The 15003-nt window shown below is 42.0% G+C and overlaps 1 protein-coding gene across 2 annotated transcripts in view; it reads left to right on the top strand.

Annotated features, from left to right (window-relative positions):
* The window catches only part of LOC110287871 (F-box/WD repeat-containing protein 15), a 15402-nt gene extending 4896 nt beyond the window's left edge, over positions 1 to 10506 (top strand). The window contains exons 5-10 of one of the 2 annotated variants that reach the window (XM_021154376.2): positions 3031 to 3240; positions 4694 to 4852; positions 5707 to 5917; positions 7326 to 7504; positions 7791 to 7915; positions 10066 to 10506. In XM_021154376.2, the coding sequence (XP_021010035.1) occupies positions 3031 to 3240; positions 4694 to 4852; positions 5707 to 5917; positions 7326 to 7504; positions 7791 to 7915; positions 10066 to 10171 (990 nt within the window). In that variant the 3' untranslated portion in view covers positions 10172 to 10506. The remainder of the gene's footprint in view (positions 1 to 3030; positions 3241 to 4693; positions 4853 to 5706; positions 5918 to 7325; positions 7505 to 7790; positions 7916 to 10065) is intronic. The other variant, XM_021154377.1, reaches the window with a different exon arrangement.
* Positions 10507 to 15003: the final 4497 nt, after the last annotated feature.

Below are 15003 nucleotides of genomic sequence, written 5' to 3'. Positions count from 1 at the left end.
TATATATATATATATATATATATATATATATGAATTTAGCATGATGAAACACATTTTAACTTTACATTTAAAAGACAAGTAAAGGAACCTTGGAGATTTGACCATGTGAATATGATAGTTGATTATATAGTTTATCATGAAAAACACCTTAAGTCTATAGATAAGAATGATAGAGAAAAGATATGGTGTAGTAGCAACATCAGAGTTGGAGCAGCTGGTAAAAGGTGATTTAAGTTTACTTGACAGAGTCGTCAGAAAAGCTGTAAGTGGCAATTGTGAGTTAATTCCAGGGGGTACACATAGCCAGCAATCTTTAACGTGGCCAGGTTGTGTGACATTAAGGAGTTGGTAGGCCGAGGTCAGGATCTGAAGCTGAAGACAAAAGGAATGACAAGTTAGTGTTATTTGTGAGGGGGGATGTCCAGGAAGTAATGACCTTGGAGGAGGGTAAGAATGCTCTGTGGTGGGTGAGACAAGTCTAGGCCCCTAAGGGCCACAGCCCTGGCTACCTTGTCAGCTCAGTTGTTTCCCTTGGAGACAGTAGAGTCATCCATCTGGTGGGACCTGCAGTGGACAATTCCATCTTGACTCTGGCAGAGGTAGTCTGGCCATCAGGCCCAGAAGATGAGAGGCTTTTTCCTGTGGGAGAGGGACGTGGGAGAGATGACTCACTTGTCTTAGGCAATATGAGACATTTAACTCCCTGGGTATCCTCTGTTTGTCCACAGTGTAGGCCAAGCCCTGGTATTAGGCATGGCAATGGGACAGTGATTCTCTGTTGTTGTCATATCACACTCTTGGTAGTCTTGTCACTGTGCCCATATCACTCAGAGATCTTGGGCAGTGTGGAGTTTACTGTCAGGATTCGGGGGCCTCTGTCTATTATAGTAAGCTAAAACATTTAACATTACATTTAGCAGATTTCTGACAAGATTGAAAGCCAGTATCTACTAAGTATATCTGAGTTAGACAATCTGTGTTTATTTGTTCTAGAATGTATCTAATATCTAGTAAGTAAAGAGAGTACATTGTAACATTATGACGGTAGCAAAAACAAGGCTAAAATTATCCTTTGGCAGATGGGAACTGGTTTCATAAGTTCCTGAGGAATAATGACTTTTATATGAGAGTCAGAAATCCCATAACCCAGCTTGATCTCATTTCTGGATATTTGTAGAGTCTTGAGAACTAACAATTACCACATAATACAGGTTGGCTACAAGTTTGTGTGTTAGTGGGCTTTCTGTTGCTGTGTAAAAGGCTATGGTCAAAAAAGTAACTTGGAGGAAACGACTCACAAGTTATAGTCCATCAGAGGAGGCTGAGGCAGAAACTGAAGCAGAGGCCATGGAGGGTTCATCAGTCTTTATGACTCGCTCTCCATGGCTTCCTCAGTTAGCTTTCTTATACCATCCAGGACCACCAGCTTGGCAGTAGCACTGCATAAGGGGGCTGAGAACTCACACATTGATGATTGAATAGGGAAATGCTCTATAGGTGTGATTAGAGGCAATCAGCTTGCATGGAAGCAGGGGTGTTGTCCTTTCTCAATTCACTACCTGTTTTCCTCATTTGCAACGTATAAGCATTGATGTTCCAATAACCAGTTTTGGAATGGATTCATTGTGAATAGTTTTGTTTCATGTGTTGTAAAACTTAATTCTGCCAGAAGTGGTGGCTCAGGCCTCTAACTCCAGCACTCAGGAGGCAGAAGCAGGTGATTTTGAAGCCAACCTGGTTTCCATAGAGAGTTCCTGGAGAGCCAGGATATAGAGTGTCCCTGTCTCAAAAACCAAAAATCAGAACAAACAAAAACAAAACAAAAACTCCAAACACCCCTAGCCCCATTAGAATTGATGACAGGCCCATGTTCCCTGCTGCACTGTTAGTAAAAGGTGAAATGGGTTTGAGCACAGGGCTGCTGAATGTTCTTCATACATGTTTGTGGGAGTTGTTTCTCCCCTTCCATGTGGTTCCTGGGGATTGAACTCCTGTCATCAGGTTCAGTGGCAGGTGCCCTTCCCTGCTGAGCCATCTTGGCAGCCATGTTCTTCTTTCTTGTCTGTATAGTGAGTGTGTGCTCGCCTCTGAGCATAATGCAGGTGTCCTGTTTTCCTGTCCACTCCTGCCCCAAATACTCTAGATGTTTGTTTTCTTCTTTGTGTTTCTTTTTATTTTCATGTACATAGGTATTCTGTATGCATTTATGTCCATGTGAGTGAGTCAGATCCCCTGGAATGGGAGTTAAGGCAACTGTGAGCTACCATGTCTGTGCTGGAAATTGAACCCAGGTCCTTTGGTTAAGAACATCTGGTGGTCTTAACTGCAGAGCCATCTCTCCAACCCTAGGTTTCTTTTTCTTTTTTGAGATAGTCTTGTAATGTAGTCTTAACAGGTCTGCAAATTGACATTGTAGACCAGGGTTGTCTCAAGCTGCTAGTGATCTTTGTGCCTCTGCCTCTCTGGGCTGGGATTTTAGGCGAGTGCTACCATGCCCAGTAAGGGATGCTTAAAACTTTCATATTCTTTTTCAAAGATCATACACACACACACACACACACACACACACACACTGTAGTTCTACAGATGGTTGTGAACCTTCATGTGTTTGTTGGGAATTGAAGTTTTAGGACCTCTGCTCTCTCCAGTCAACCTTGCTCTCTCCAGTCAGCCCTGCTTGCTCTGGTCATCTCTGCTCCATCAAACCCTGCTTGCTGCTTGCTGTGGCCCAAAGATTTATTTATTATTATATATAAGTACAGTGTAGCTGTCTTCAGACTTGCCAGAAGAGGTTGTCAAATATTGCTTGTGCTTGTGAGCCTCTATGTGGTTGCTGGGATTTGAACTGAGGACCTTTAGAAGAGCAGTCAGTGCTCTTACCCACTGACCCATCTCACTAGCTCAAACATTCATATCCTTTCCTTGTAAGTAAGAAAGGCTTCCAGTCTGGACAAAGCTTCCAAATATAGCTGGTGGGTGAAAGCAGCTGAACTGGAGTTGGTAAGACATGATGATGCTCTTGTTCCCCAGAGTGTTATAACCTGGAAAAGCCCAGTACAACCAGCAAGTATCAAGCTGTTGACTACCCTCCCTGAGATGCACATTGCAGTCACTGTAGATATTCAATCAACTATCAAACTGTGGGACTGTCACAACAGGGAAGCTCTGGCGACTAACAACCTGAAGTCTCCATGTACATCACTCAAAGCTGTCATTACCAAGGATGACCCGATTGTCTTGGTAAGTGACCCCCTTATCTGGAATAGTCACACAGAACAAATCACTTGCCAATTTGAGGTCCCCATTACTGTCATATCATAACTTGCCATCTTAGAGTCTCTGCAAACGCTGACTCAAATACAGTATAACATAAATATGGCCATCCTTTATCTTTTGACCTATTTCATGTACATTTCTTAAGCCATTCTCTTAAAAATGTCATTTTAAAATTCTTTCCTGGGATCTGGGGGGAGGTAGCTCAGTGGGTAGCAGTGTATGCTGTACAAGCATGAAGACTGGAGTTCAAATCCCTGACACATAAAAAGTGGAATGTGGCTAAATGTGTCTGTAACCCCAGTGTTGTTTGGGAAGGAAACACAAGGGTCACTGGGACTAGACTGTTGGTAGCCAAGCCAACCTAATTCTAGGTTCAATAAGACTTTCTGAGGAAATCAGGAGAAGAGTGATCTAACGGGGTACCTGACTTCCTTCCTGGTTTCCATGAATACCCAGGTATGTAATCTATATACAATGCATAAATATACATATAACATGCACACAAACACACACATACACACACACAATTTTTCTGAGTGATTTTACATCTTCTTGTCTTTGAATTGTTTATTATTTTTGAATCTGTGAGTTTGGGTAGGCACAATACAGAGAAAATTGAGAATTTTATCAGATATTGAGAAAAAAGGATAATTTTGATGTCCCATTGTGTCCTGAGGAGGAGTGATTTAGGACTTGGAAAATTTTTGCATATACCCTACCTCATGTGTTTGTGACAGAGTCTTATTTTGCACTCCTGGGTGGAATAGACCTCACTGTGTAGACTAGGGTAGTTTAACTCAGAGAGATCAGACGACATCTGAGTGTTGGTATTAAAAAAGATATATGTTACCATGCCCTACAAAAGTCTCTTGAGTTTGAGGCCAGCCTGGTCTACAGAGTGAGTTACAGGATAGCCAGTGCTGCACAGAGAAATTCTGTCTGAAATAACCCAAAAGGAAAAAATTATTTGTGTTTGGATATATTCCCTGCATGTGTGTCTATGTATCATGAGCAGGCTTAGAGGCCAGAGAAAGCCATTGGAGCCCCTGGGATTGAACATACATACATACACACACAGACACACACAGACACACACACACACACACACACACACACACACACACACAGAACACAAACACAGAACACATATACACATTTTCTCACCCTATGTCTCTATCTTCCTCTTTCTCTCTCTGTCTCTCTGTCTCTTCCAACAGTTACCAACTGAGTCATCCCCCCAGATCTAGAGAGTCTTATTTCATAGAATCAGTGCAGAAACTCTGTGGAGCAGGCTGGTAACAGCTTTGGATCTCATTATTGGACTTGAAGACACAGTGGTGAATCTCAGAGAAGATGACACTGCTTCCTGCATGCTTAACCTTTCCCCACTGACCAGGTGCTGCTGCTCTGATTTCAGGCAGGCGATACCTTGGGTAACCTCTACATCTTTAGGATTCCAGATTTACACCTCATTTCCACAGTCAATGTATTGCCATATGGTTTTGATGGAATCTACTGTTCTCCTCAGAAGAAATGGGTCTTACTGAGTAAGAAACACCCATATATTTTGCCAAAGGTAGGTCTGTTCTAGCAACTGGAGGGTGAAGATGGGAGACAGTGGGAAGGTCGAGCCCTAAGGGAAGTCCAGGTAGACCACTCCCATTCTCCTAAGCCCTATCATAAGTAAAGTTGCCCTACAGTCAAGAAAGAATACTGTGCTTGGTATTAGTCACCTGACCAGTCACAATGGCAAATGTCTATTAGTGAAGTGTCCTTGAAGTGTGGCTCAGCCAAAGGATGAAGGCAAGTGAAATAACAGTCCCCAGACTCCTTTGCTAACCCTGAACTCAAAGCAATTTTCTATCACTGGCTGACATGCCATGACAGATTTCAACTAAGTGCTACCATACCCAATGCTTTTTATACTGCCTTCTCTCTTAACTGCCAGCTCCCTGGTGCCTGGTTCCCAGGTACTGTGAGAGCGATGGTCTGCTCAGAGGCCAGGTACTCCTCAGGGCCCAAGCATATTCATTTGGTTTTATACATTGACATACTTTCAAAGCAGCCTAGGTTCCACTACGACAGTCTCAATGCCTCATTTAAAGAAAATGTCCAGAAGAGCCCTGGACTGGTCCTCTGCACAGGGAAAATGTACATAACTCTGCCTTATGTGTCCATTGCAGTAGGATGACCAAGGAGCCCTTTGACGTGAGTTAGGGAGTCCATTCTGTCTCTGAATGTGATGGGAGGGGCAGAAGTTGATGAGTTATTTGGACCTTGAGTAGGAACAATGACTGCTCCACCCTGCCCTGGGTGAAGAACAGATGCAGCCATTCTGGGGTTTCTTTCGAAAGCCCCTCATGGAGTATGCATGTTCCAGACTGCAGAGATTTACTCTTCATTGACTCCCCTGGGCAATACTCTCTGCAGGTGTTTTACATGAACAGCTTTCTGAGGACATCAGAATTCTCTGCCCCAGTGTCTACCGTTCTCAAATTATCCTTATGTGAAAGAGCCTTCTGGACACCAAGAAGGGAAGACAGGATAACCCTGATGTCCAGAAGTGGTTTCCCCCAATTCACAAAGTTTGAAACATATGATATGAAGCTGGAAGAGTTTGGGGACAAAAGAATTGTTAAAGGTAAACCTTAGAAAGTTCTCAAGCCCGACATGATGGCACATGCCTCAAATCAGGAGACTGAGTCAGAAAAACTGAGTCAGAGAGGCTGCTGACTCACAAATGGAAAGATGGAGCTGAGAAAATGTTTAGCATGTACACATGCATATAAAAACTCACACAGATCTGTACACACACACACACACACACACACTGATTAAGTTAAGAATAATAAAAGACCAAGTATGGTAGTGCATACCTTTAATCCCAGCATTCAGAGGAGACACAGGCAGATCTGACTGGGTTCCAGGCCAGCCTGATGTATACAGTGAGCACTCTGTTAGCCAGTTCTATATAGTGAGACCCTGTTTCAAAAAAAAAAAAAAAAAAAAAAAAAAAAAACAAACTCCACACGACAAGCAATAAATAACTGTAAGATGGGGTGGAAAAATGGCTTATGCCAGTTGTTTTCTACCTGTGGGTCGTGATCCCCTATAACAAACTTCTATTCTCAAAAATACTTAAATCACAATTGATACTAGTAGCAATATTATCATTATGAAATAGCCACGAAAGCAATTTTATGGCTGGGTTCCCCAACTCCCAAAAGCACATGAGGTTTGCATTAAAGTTCAATAGGAAGCATTAGAAAGATTGAGAAGCACTGGCTTAGAGGATAGAGACCAAGATATGAGGAAGCAGTCTTACAACGTAGATCAATTCCTGGGGTACCACATGATGGAGGAGAGATACAAATCCCTCAATTGTCCCCTGACCCCCACATCTGTGCTTCTGGCTTGAATACCTACACAAACGTAATAATGTTAAAACAATTTTTAAAAGAAATCCTGATTTCTCCTGCGTCTCCCCCAAGTGTTCAGAGTAATGTATAAATGCTTGTCATTGTTTTGTATTTTTAGTCTTTGAAGACAGGGTCTCTCTGTGCTGCCATGGCTAACTTGGATCTTGCTCTGTAAACCAGGCTGGCCTCAAACTTGGAGATCCACTGGACTGTGCTGGATTGTGGATCACCGTATGATGATGCTCTATATGATGATTTTGTAAAGGGAGCAGGAGGCCAGATGTGAACTTGTGCCTGCTTGATGGTCACCATTCTAGCAAACTATGGATTTCTCAGGCAGACATGTTTCCATTTCTGTCATGCACTAGGGACTGGGTTCTACTGTCCTTTCCCAATACAGTTGCCTTTCCATTGTTTGAGCTACTGACTGTCCACACCTTCACTGTGTCATAGCCTGCCCTTCCACGTCCAAGTTCATGGACTTGTCAGACCAATGGCCTGTATTCATTGTCTCTTTCAGACTAGCATGCCATGGAAGGAGGGATATGCTTTTCAGTACGCATTAAGGATTTTTCTCCTACTTAAATGAATGTAAAAATTGCCTCTGTATTTTGTGTTTGTTTGGAACAGGACATTTGGTAGCAAGCTTCGAGTTACAATATCACAAGGAGAACTCAAAGTGGTTTGGAGTCAGTGATAAGGATGTGATTGTTTGTTCAACTGAATCCTCTCTCTTGCTCTTTGACATAAATGGTCTCCATCTAAAGACATTTCAGTACTGCCCAGAAATGATTGTGAGACTCAGTGTGGTACGTTTGGAATTTTTCCTCAAAAGTGTGGTTTTTAAAAAAAATTACATTTTTAAACTTCATACTGTTGGGGTGTGCACTTATGCATTTGTCTGTGTGTGAGCACTTGCAGAGGTCACAGGCCGACTTCCTGGTGTTAGTCTCTTTCTTTTTCCCTTTACATTGGCTCAGAGCACCAGGCTTGCTCAGCAAGTGCCTTTAACTGATGAGCCATCTCCTAGGCCCTCTCCCTGTCTTTTGATCTGACAATGACTCCAGCCTACTAACACTTGGGTGTTCTTTGAAGGACCCCCTTCATGTCATTGTCGTTTGTAACAATGGCTCTTTGGATGTGTATGCATGGGAGGAGAGAAGCCTGCTGCTGAGGAAGTGTTATCGACTGCACATTGACAGACCTCTGCCACTGTACGGGTAAGCTCTGCTTCTTGACTTAAACTGGACATCAATTTTAAAACATTTCTGGGGCTAGAGAGATGACTCAGCTGTTAAGAGCACTGGCTGCTCTTCTAGAGGACTTGGGTTCCATCTCCAGCATCCACATGGCAGCTCCCACCTGTCTGTAACTCCAGTTCCTGGGGATCTGACTGACACCTTCACATCAATGCAGTGAAAGTAAAGTTTGGCCGGGCGTGGTAGCACACACCTTTAATTCCAGCACTTAGGAGGCAGGGACAGGCAGTTTCTGAGTTCAAGGCCAGCCTGGTCTAGGAGTGAGTTCTCAGAAAGCCAGGGCTACACATAGAAACCCTGTCTCGAAAACAAAACAAAACAAAACAAAACAAAAACAAACAAAGGGTAAAGTTTGAAATGGAAATAAAGAAAATATCTAATTAAAAAAATTCAAAAAAGAAAGTAAAGTTAAACATATTAAAGTTCTATGTAAAATTGAATTTTTAAAAGAGAAATGAACTTTCTATAAAATATATGACTAAATTTATGATCCCCAGAATCACACAGAACAGACATTGGCTGTGTATGTGTAATATTTAAGAACTAGAGTCAGGAGGATCCAGAAGTTCAAGGTTACCTTCTGCTATTTAGTAAGTTTGGTGGCCAGATTGAGTTCATTATAAAACCATCACAGAGAAAAATAATAAATGGCTAAGCATAACATAGGCCTGTAATCCCAGCACTCGGGAAGCAGAGTCATGTGGCCATCTTGTCAGTTCGAGGCCAGCCTGGTCTACATAGTGAGTCTCAGGACAGCCAGGGCTATAGAGCAAGATTATGTATTAGGAAAGAAGGGAGGGAGGGAAAAGAAAGAATTGCTAGTTCTTGGGCTCTCGGTACAAACAGTTATGTCAACAGTCTCAGGCTCGCAGCCGAAGTGGGGGGACTCTTTCTTCATATCTTGTCTTTAATGACAGGATGGGTTCTCCTGAGACTAGCCCCATCTTGGGTTCCTTCATCAGTGAGCTGTCATCATTTCCATTTGGCTATTTTTCCTTTGAATTTTACTTGCCTTCATCCAAGTTATTTTCAGTGATCATGGTGTGGTGGTACAGGCCCCAAATCCTGCCTGCTTCCAGGATGCTGAAGCAAATGCTGATTGCCATTTAGCAAGACACCTTTAACCCATCTCTTAAAAAAAATAGGAAGAGAAAATAAATGAGTCTCCGCTCTTTCAGGATTGCTCTGTGTAGCATATGCAGTCTTGGAATCAGGCTGGCTATGAACTCTACCTTGAGATCCATCAGTCTCTCCCCCAAGAGCCATGAGACTAAAGGAGTTCACCCAGAATCCCTTTTTTAACAAGGGTCAACAGCACATGTAAAGTTGGCAATATAATTTAAATTAGTGGTGCCATTTTTACCACCTCAGTGCAAAGTAGAATGAGGGTGTGGACGACAGGTTTCGGCTAGAGTCTGCAAGGTCACAGGCAGCAGGATATGTAATTTCCCAGGGCTGCCTGACTCTTGGCTCCTGAGTGATCCAGTAGAGGTTTCCCTCAGTAGTAAATAATGGAATGATTCTAGGACACCCAGGGCTACACAGAAAAACCCTGTCTCTAAAAAACAAAAACAAACAAACAAACAAACAAGAAAACATGTTATGAATGGTAGCCCTCCTTTGCCAATGTGCAGAGTTACTCAAAATTAACCTGAGATGGCTCAGCAGTTTAGGCAATGTCACCAAGCCTAACAAGTACACACTCAGGTACACACAGTCACATACCTACACACACACACACACACACACACACACACACACACACACACACGTGAATGCATACATACACACATGACAATAAAGTATATTTTTATTTATTTTATGGTTTTGAGTATACTGCAGATGTCTTCAGACACACCAGAAGAAGGCATCAGATGGCATTACAGAATGGTTGTGAGCCAAAGTGTGGTTGCTGGGAATTCCACTCAGGACCTCTTAATGAACAGTCAGTGTTTTAACCACTGACCTATCTTTCCAGCTAGCAACAAATAAGTATTTCAAAGTTTTAAGCAGATTTAGGACTGTGATGAAAAGACAGTTGTTTGATTATAGTTGATAAAAATCACTCCCAATTGAGTACTGACATCAAGTTTTTTTTTTCCTGTTGGCAGCTTCATTTATAAAGCAATATGTGATGATGTGAGCATAATTCAGTTGATTACAGATGAGCTCAGCCTCAGCTCTCTGATTGCATATGCCTTGAACATCTGCTCTTGAAAACTGAATGGGTTGTGTATCCTCTTCTTCAAAGATAATAAAGGCCTATTTGCAAGCCAAGGATGGTGATTTCAGTGTTGTTATGCAATAAAGAGGCCAAATGTGATGGTGCACACCTTTCATCCTGACACTGGGGAGGCACAGGCAGGTGGAAGATCTGAGTTCTGAGGGCAGCATGGTCTACAGAGATAATTTCAGGCCAACCAGGGCTACATCATGGAAACCTATCTCTGAAACAAACACCATGGCTAGATGTACAACCCATTTGGCTGTGACATCTGTCATTTCCTTGCTATACAATTGAATCAGATGATCAGGCCACGTGGTCAGCTTATCACTGCAAAAGTCATATGCCACTTTTCTTTTTAAAAGGCCTTTTTTGAAGATGGCCTAGTAGGCCATCATTGGAAAGAGAGGCCCATTGGACTTGCCAACTTTATATGCCCCAGTACAGGGGAATGCCAGGGCCAAGGGGTGGGGGTGGGTGGGTGGGGGACTGGTGGGGGGAGTGTATTGGGGACTTTTTGGATAGCATTGGAAATGTAATTGAGGAAATTACCTAATAAAAAAAAAGGCCTTTTTTGAAACTATAAATTTCCCCTTTTCAGTACCCAAGATACAATTTGCAAAACACATAAACTCAAAAAGAAGGAAGGCCAAAATGTAGATACTTCGATCCTTCTTAGAAGAGGGAACAAAATACCCATGAAAGGAGTGTCAGAGCCAAAGTGTGGAGCAGAGACTGAAGGAATGACCATACAGAGGCTGCCCCACCTGGGGATCTATCCCATATACAACCACCAAACCCAGACACTATTGTGGATGCCAACAAGAGCTTGCTGACAGGAGCCTTATATAGCTGTCTGCTAAGAGGCTCTGCCAGTATCTGACAAATACAGAAGTGGATGCTCACAGCCATGCATTGGACATAGCACAGGGTCCCCAATGAAGGAGCTAGAGAAAGGACCCAAGGAGTTGAAGGGGTTTGCAGCCCCATAGAAGGAACAACAATATCAACTAACCAGTACCCCTAGAGCTTTCTGGGACTAAACATCAATCCAAGAAATCGCATGGTGGGACTCATGACTCTAGCTGCATATATACCAGAGGATGGCCTAGTTGGTCCTCAATGAGAGGAGAGGCGCTTGGTCCTGTGAAGTTTCTATGACCCAGTATAGAGGAATGACAGGGTCCAGAAATGGGAGTGGGTAGGTTGGAGAGCAGTGGTTGGGGAAAGGTATACAGTGTTTTTAAATGAGAAACAAGGAAAGGAGATAACATTTAAAATGTAAATAAAGAAAATATCTTATTAAAAAACACTTCTGCTTTCTCCCTTCATCCTTAAAACCTTCACATATACCTCTCCTCACTGTTCTCTATGGATTTCTTGACCTCTTTTTTTTCTCCCAAACCACTTTTTAAACCCAGGGCATATGGCCTGGGGAGATGGCTTGGTAGTGAAGACCACTTGCTGTTCTTCCAGAGTGCCTGGATTCAATTTCTGGCATAAAGACCATAGCTAACAACTGTCTGTAATCCATTCCAGAGGATATGTTACCCTTCACACAGATATACATATAGGCAGAACAGCAACACACATAAAAATCTTTTTTAAAAAAGAAAAGAAGCAAAGAAAAAAATAATTGTTAATAGTCAGAGATGGCTCAGCGGTTAAGAGCAATGACTGCTCTTCCGGAGGTCCCGATTTCAAATCCCAGCAACCACATGGTGGCTCACAACCATCTGTAATGAGATCCGATGCCCTCTTCTGGTGTGTCTGAAGACAGCTACAGTGTACTTATGTATAATAATAAATAAATCTTTAAAAAAAATCATATGGGACTGGTGAGATGGCTCAATGGTGGCAGAGCACACCTTTAATCCCACCTCTTGGGAGATAGAGTCAGCCAGAACTGAGTACAAGCCAGCCTGGTTTACAGAGTGAGTTCAAGGACAGTCAAGGTTATGTACATATACGTACACAGAGAAACCCTGTCTAGATTAACCTTAAAATGGAAAATTAGAGATAATTGAGCTTATGGTTTAAAAGGATTAGAATCAATAAAGTGGAGCAAAGGCATGGAGCAGGAACAATGAAGAGTGCACTTCTTGACCTGCACATAGGAAACAAAGAGAAAGGATGGGAATGACAAGTCTTTTTAAACCTCAAAGCCTGTCCACAGTGATACAACCACTCCAACCAAGCCACACCTCCTAATCCTTCCAACATAGTTCCACTAACTAGTTGCCAAGTTTATGAGAGCCATTCTCATTCAGATTACCACACATGCACACAAGTGCATAGCACACAGAACCATGCAAACAAAGAAACCCTATAGTTAAGCCACTTGAGAGGCAAAAGCCTTAAAGGAATCCTAAACTATAAGGTGAGCTCAAGGCTCTCTTGGGGTACATGACACTGCCTCTCAAAAGAAATAAAACCAAAGGACTAGAGACGAGGCTTGCTAGTTAAGACCAGAGCTACTCTTCCAGAGGACCCAGGTTCAATTCCCAGCACCCACAGGGCAGTTCACAACTGACAATACAGTTCCAGCGATCCAACACCCTCTTCTGGCCTCTGAGGTAACTACATGTTTCTGGTACACATTCAGACAAAACAAACCAACACACACACACACACACACACACACACACACACACACACACACACACGTAAAACAAGCTCCTGGACTGTCTAGGTAAGGGAAGTGTATCCCTGGAGACTCAGCACTCAGGAGGCTGAGCCTGACCACAGGGAGCTCAAGGTAGCTTAGACTGTGTGACAAAACCCTTTCTCAAGTAAGTAAACGAGGCTATATGGCTAAACAGAGAATTTTCTGCGTTGGGGAATGAAAATATTACCAACTTAAAAAAGCAGGCAAAAGAGAGACAATTTCTTCATAGAATTTTAAGGAATTTCACAATGAAATTCAGTGTTTTGTGCCCTTCCTTCTATCCTTCCAAAGGCTAAACAGACTGTGAGTGCTTGCCAAATTGGGTTTTATGACCTAGGTGGAGTTGTCTTTCTTGCTGCACCTACAGTTTCCCACAGGAACATAGAGGGAATAGACTGCCCAGCTGAGCTTGCTTTGCAACATAATCCAGTTGAAACAAAGGATGGGTTTTGTGGTCTTCCCTTTATAAGCTGGACGCTGCAGAATTAAATCTTGACTTTTGATCAGAACTTTGTCTTGACTCTGTGCTTCTCTGGTACCTCATCCTTTTCCATTTCCAGGCCCACTTTCAGGTAAACCAAGTTTTCCATGGGCATTTGATGGCTACAGGTGGTGCCGGAACAAGGAGTCTTAAAATGGGGTGACCCACTGAGAAATGCTGTCTTGAGTAGAGGTCCAGAGAAAACAGAGGAAAATTAACAGTATTCTGCACACTAAGCAACGAACAGCATTAATTGTAGCACTAGACATAAAGTTTATTTTTTAGATGCTGTTTTTCCAGTAGGTACATTTAAGCAGGATAGAGCGAGGCTGGAGTCATGCTGACCAGATGCTGATTTCACACAGGGGTGACAGTGCACTGGACAGGGGAATTCTATATAGGGAAACATACACAGCCAAGAGCTCCTTCAGGATAGAGGAGCAGGGTTTAAAACACAGATGTTAGAAAAAGTCTTAGCTCAATTAGATTTATGCACTGAGTGGTTCAGAGAAGTAGGAGAAAGAGAGAGAAATAGAGACAGAGAATAGGTTTCCACAGTCCAGGACCTGTTAGCAAAAAAAAAAAAAAAAAAAAAAAAAAAAAAAAAAAAAAATGGACATAAGCTATTTCGGAGTTCTCCTAGGGACAGTTGGAAATTGGGAGATGTCCTGCTTCCTCTCTGGCTCATAGTGGAGCTATCCTTAGTCCTGGTTAAATCTAGTTCCCTTTGGGACTCAAAGTTCTCTTCCCTCTCTGTCTATTATCTGTCCTTGGTGTACCAATCTGTCCACGTGTGTCAATTTATGTCTATTTTCATATCATTATTTGAATTATTGTTGTTCTGTGTTTCATGTTGACAAGAAAAAAGTGGTTAAAACTATAGCTTCTGGCTATCCACCCCTCGATTTGGTTTAACCTCTTTAGAACACAGTCTCAATTTGTACAGCAGAAACTGATAGTTTACTCTTCACTGTAGTTGGGAGTCAAGCACAGCTGGAGACAAGGTGTTTTCCCCTTGAAATACAGCTAGAAAGGATGAGAAAATTTTGATTGATCTAAATATATAAGATGTGTGTAGCCAATTCATTTTTGTTTCTGAGTGGTTTTAAAGGTATAAATATGTTCTGAATGTTTGGTTATAGAGTATTGGCTTATAAGTTATTGGGTATGATTAGAAATTTGTAACATTGCTAAGAATAAGTTAGCTTAAACCAGTTAACTCAGGGTTGGAATTATTCTAAACAACAACACATGGCATGAGCCAACCCAGGAAAACAAGCCTCTAAAGATACTTCTACATTGGGATAATATTTTATGTAATTCCTATCCTGTAAACTAGACTTATAAAGGATAGAATATAAAACAGTGTCTCTTTAATGAGGTGTGAAAGCTGTTCTGTCATGCATTCATACATAAGAACTGGAAGCCAAACTTTGTAATGTGCAAGTAATGCTCCTGGTATTGATTTTTAAAGAGAATGGATTGTTTACACTGTTAAAATTGGGTTTTCTTTTCCAAAACTAGAGTTATGTTCTAATACTGCAAAACAAACTTAAGAATTCTAATTAAACTGCCAGAGTTCCATTGGCTGCAGTTTGCACTTCGATTACAGGCTCAGGATTTTTTTAAATGTATTTATTTAGTATATATAAGTACAGTGTAGCTGTCTTCAGACA

This window comes from Mus caroli, unplaced genomic scaffold (genome assembly GCF_900094665.2).
Source record: "Mus caroli unplaced genomic scaffold, CAROLI_EIJ_v1.1 scaffold_9524_1, whole genome shotgun sequence".
Lineage (NCBI taxonomy): Eukaryota > Metazoa > Chordata > Mammalia > Rodentia > Muridae > Mus > Mus caroli.
Note: the sequence above shows the minus strand (reverse complement) of the source record. Positions and strands in the feature narration are given on the sequence as shown.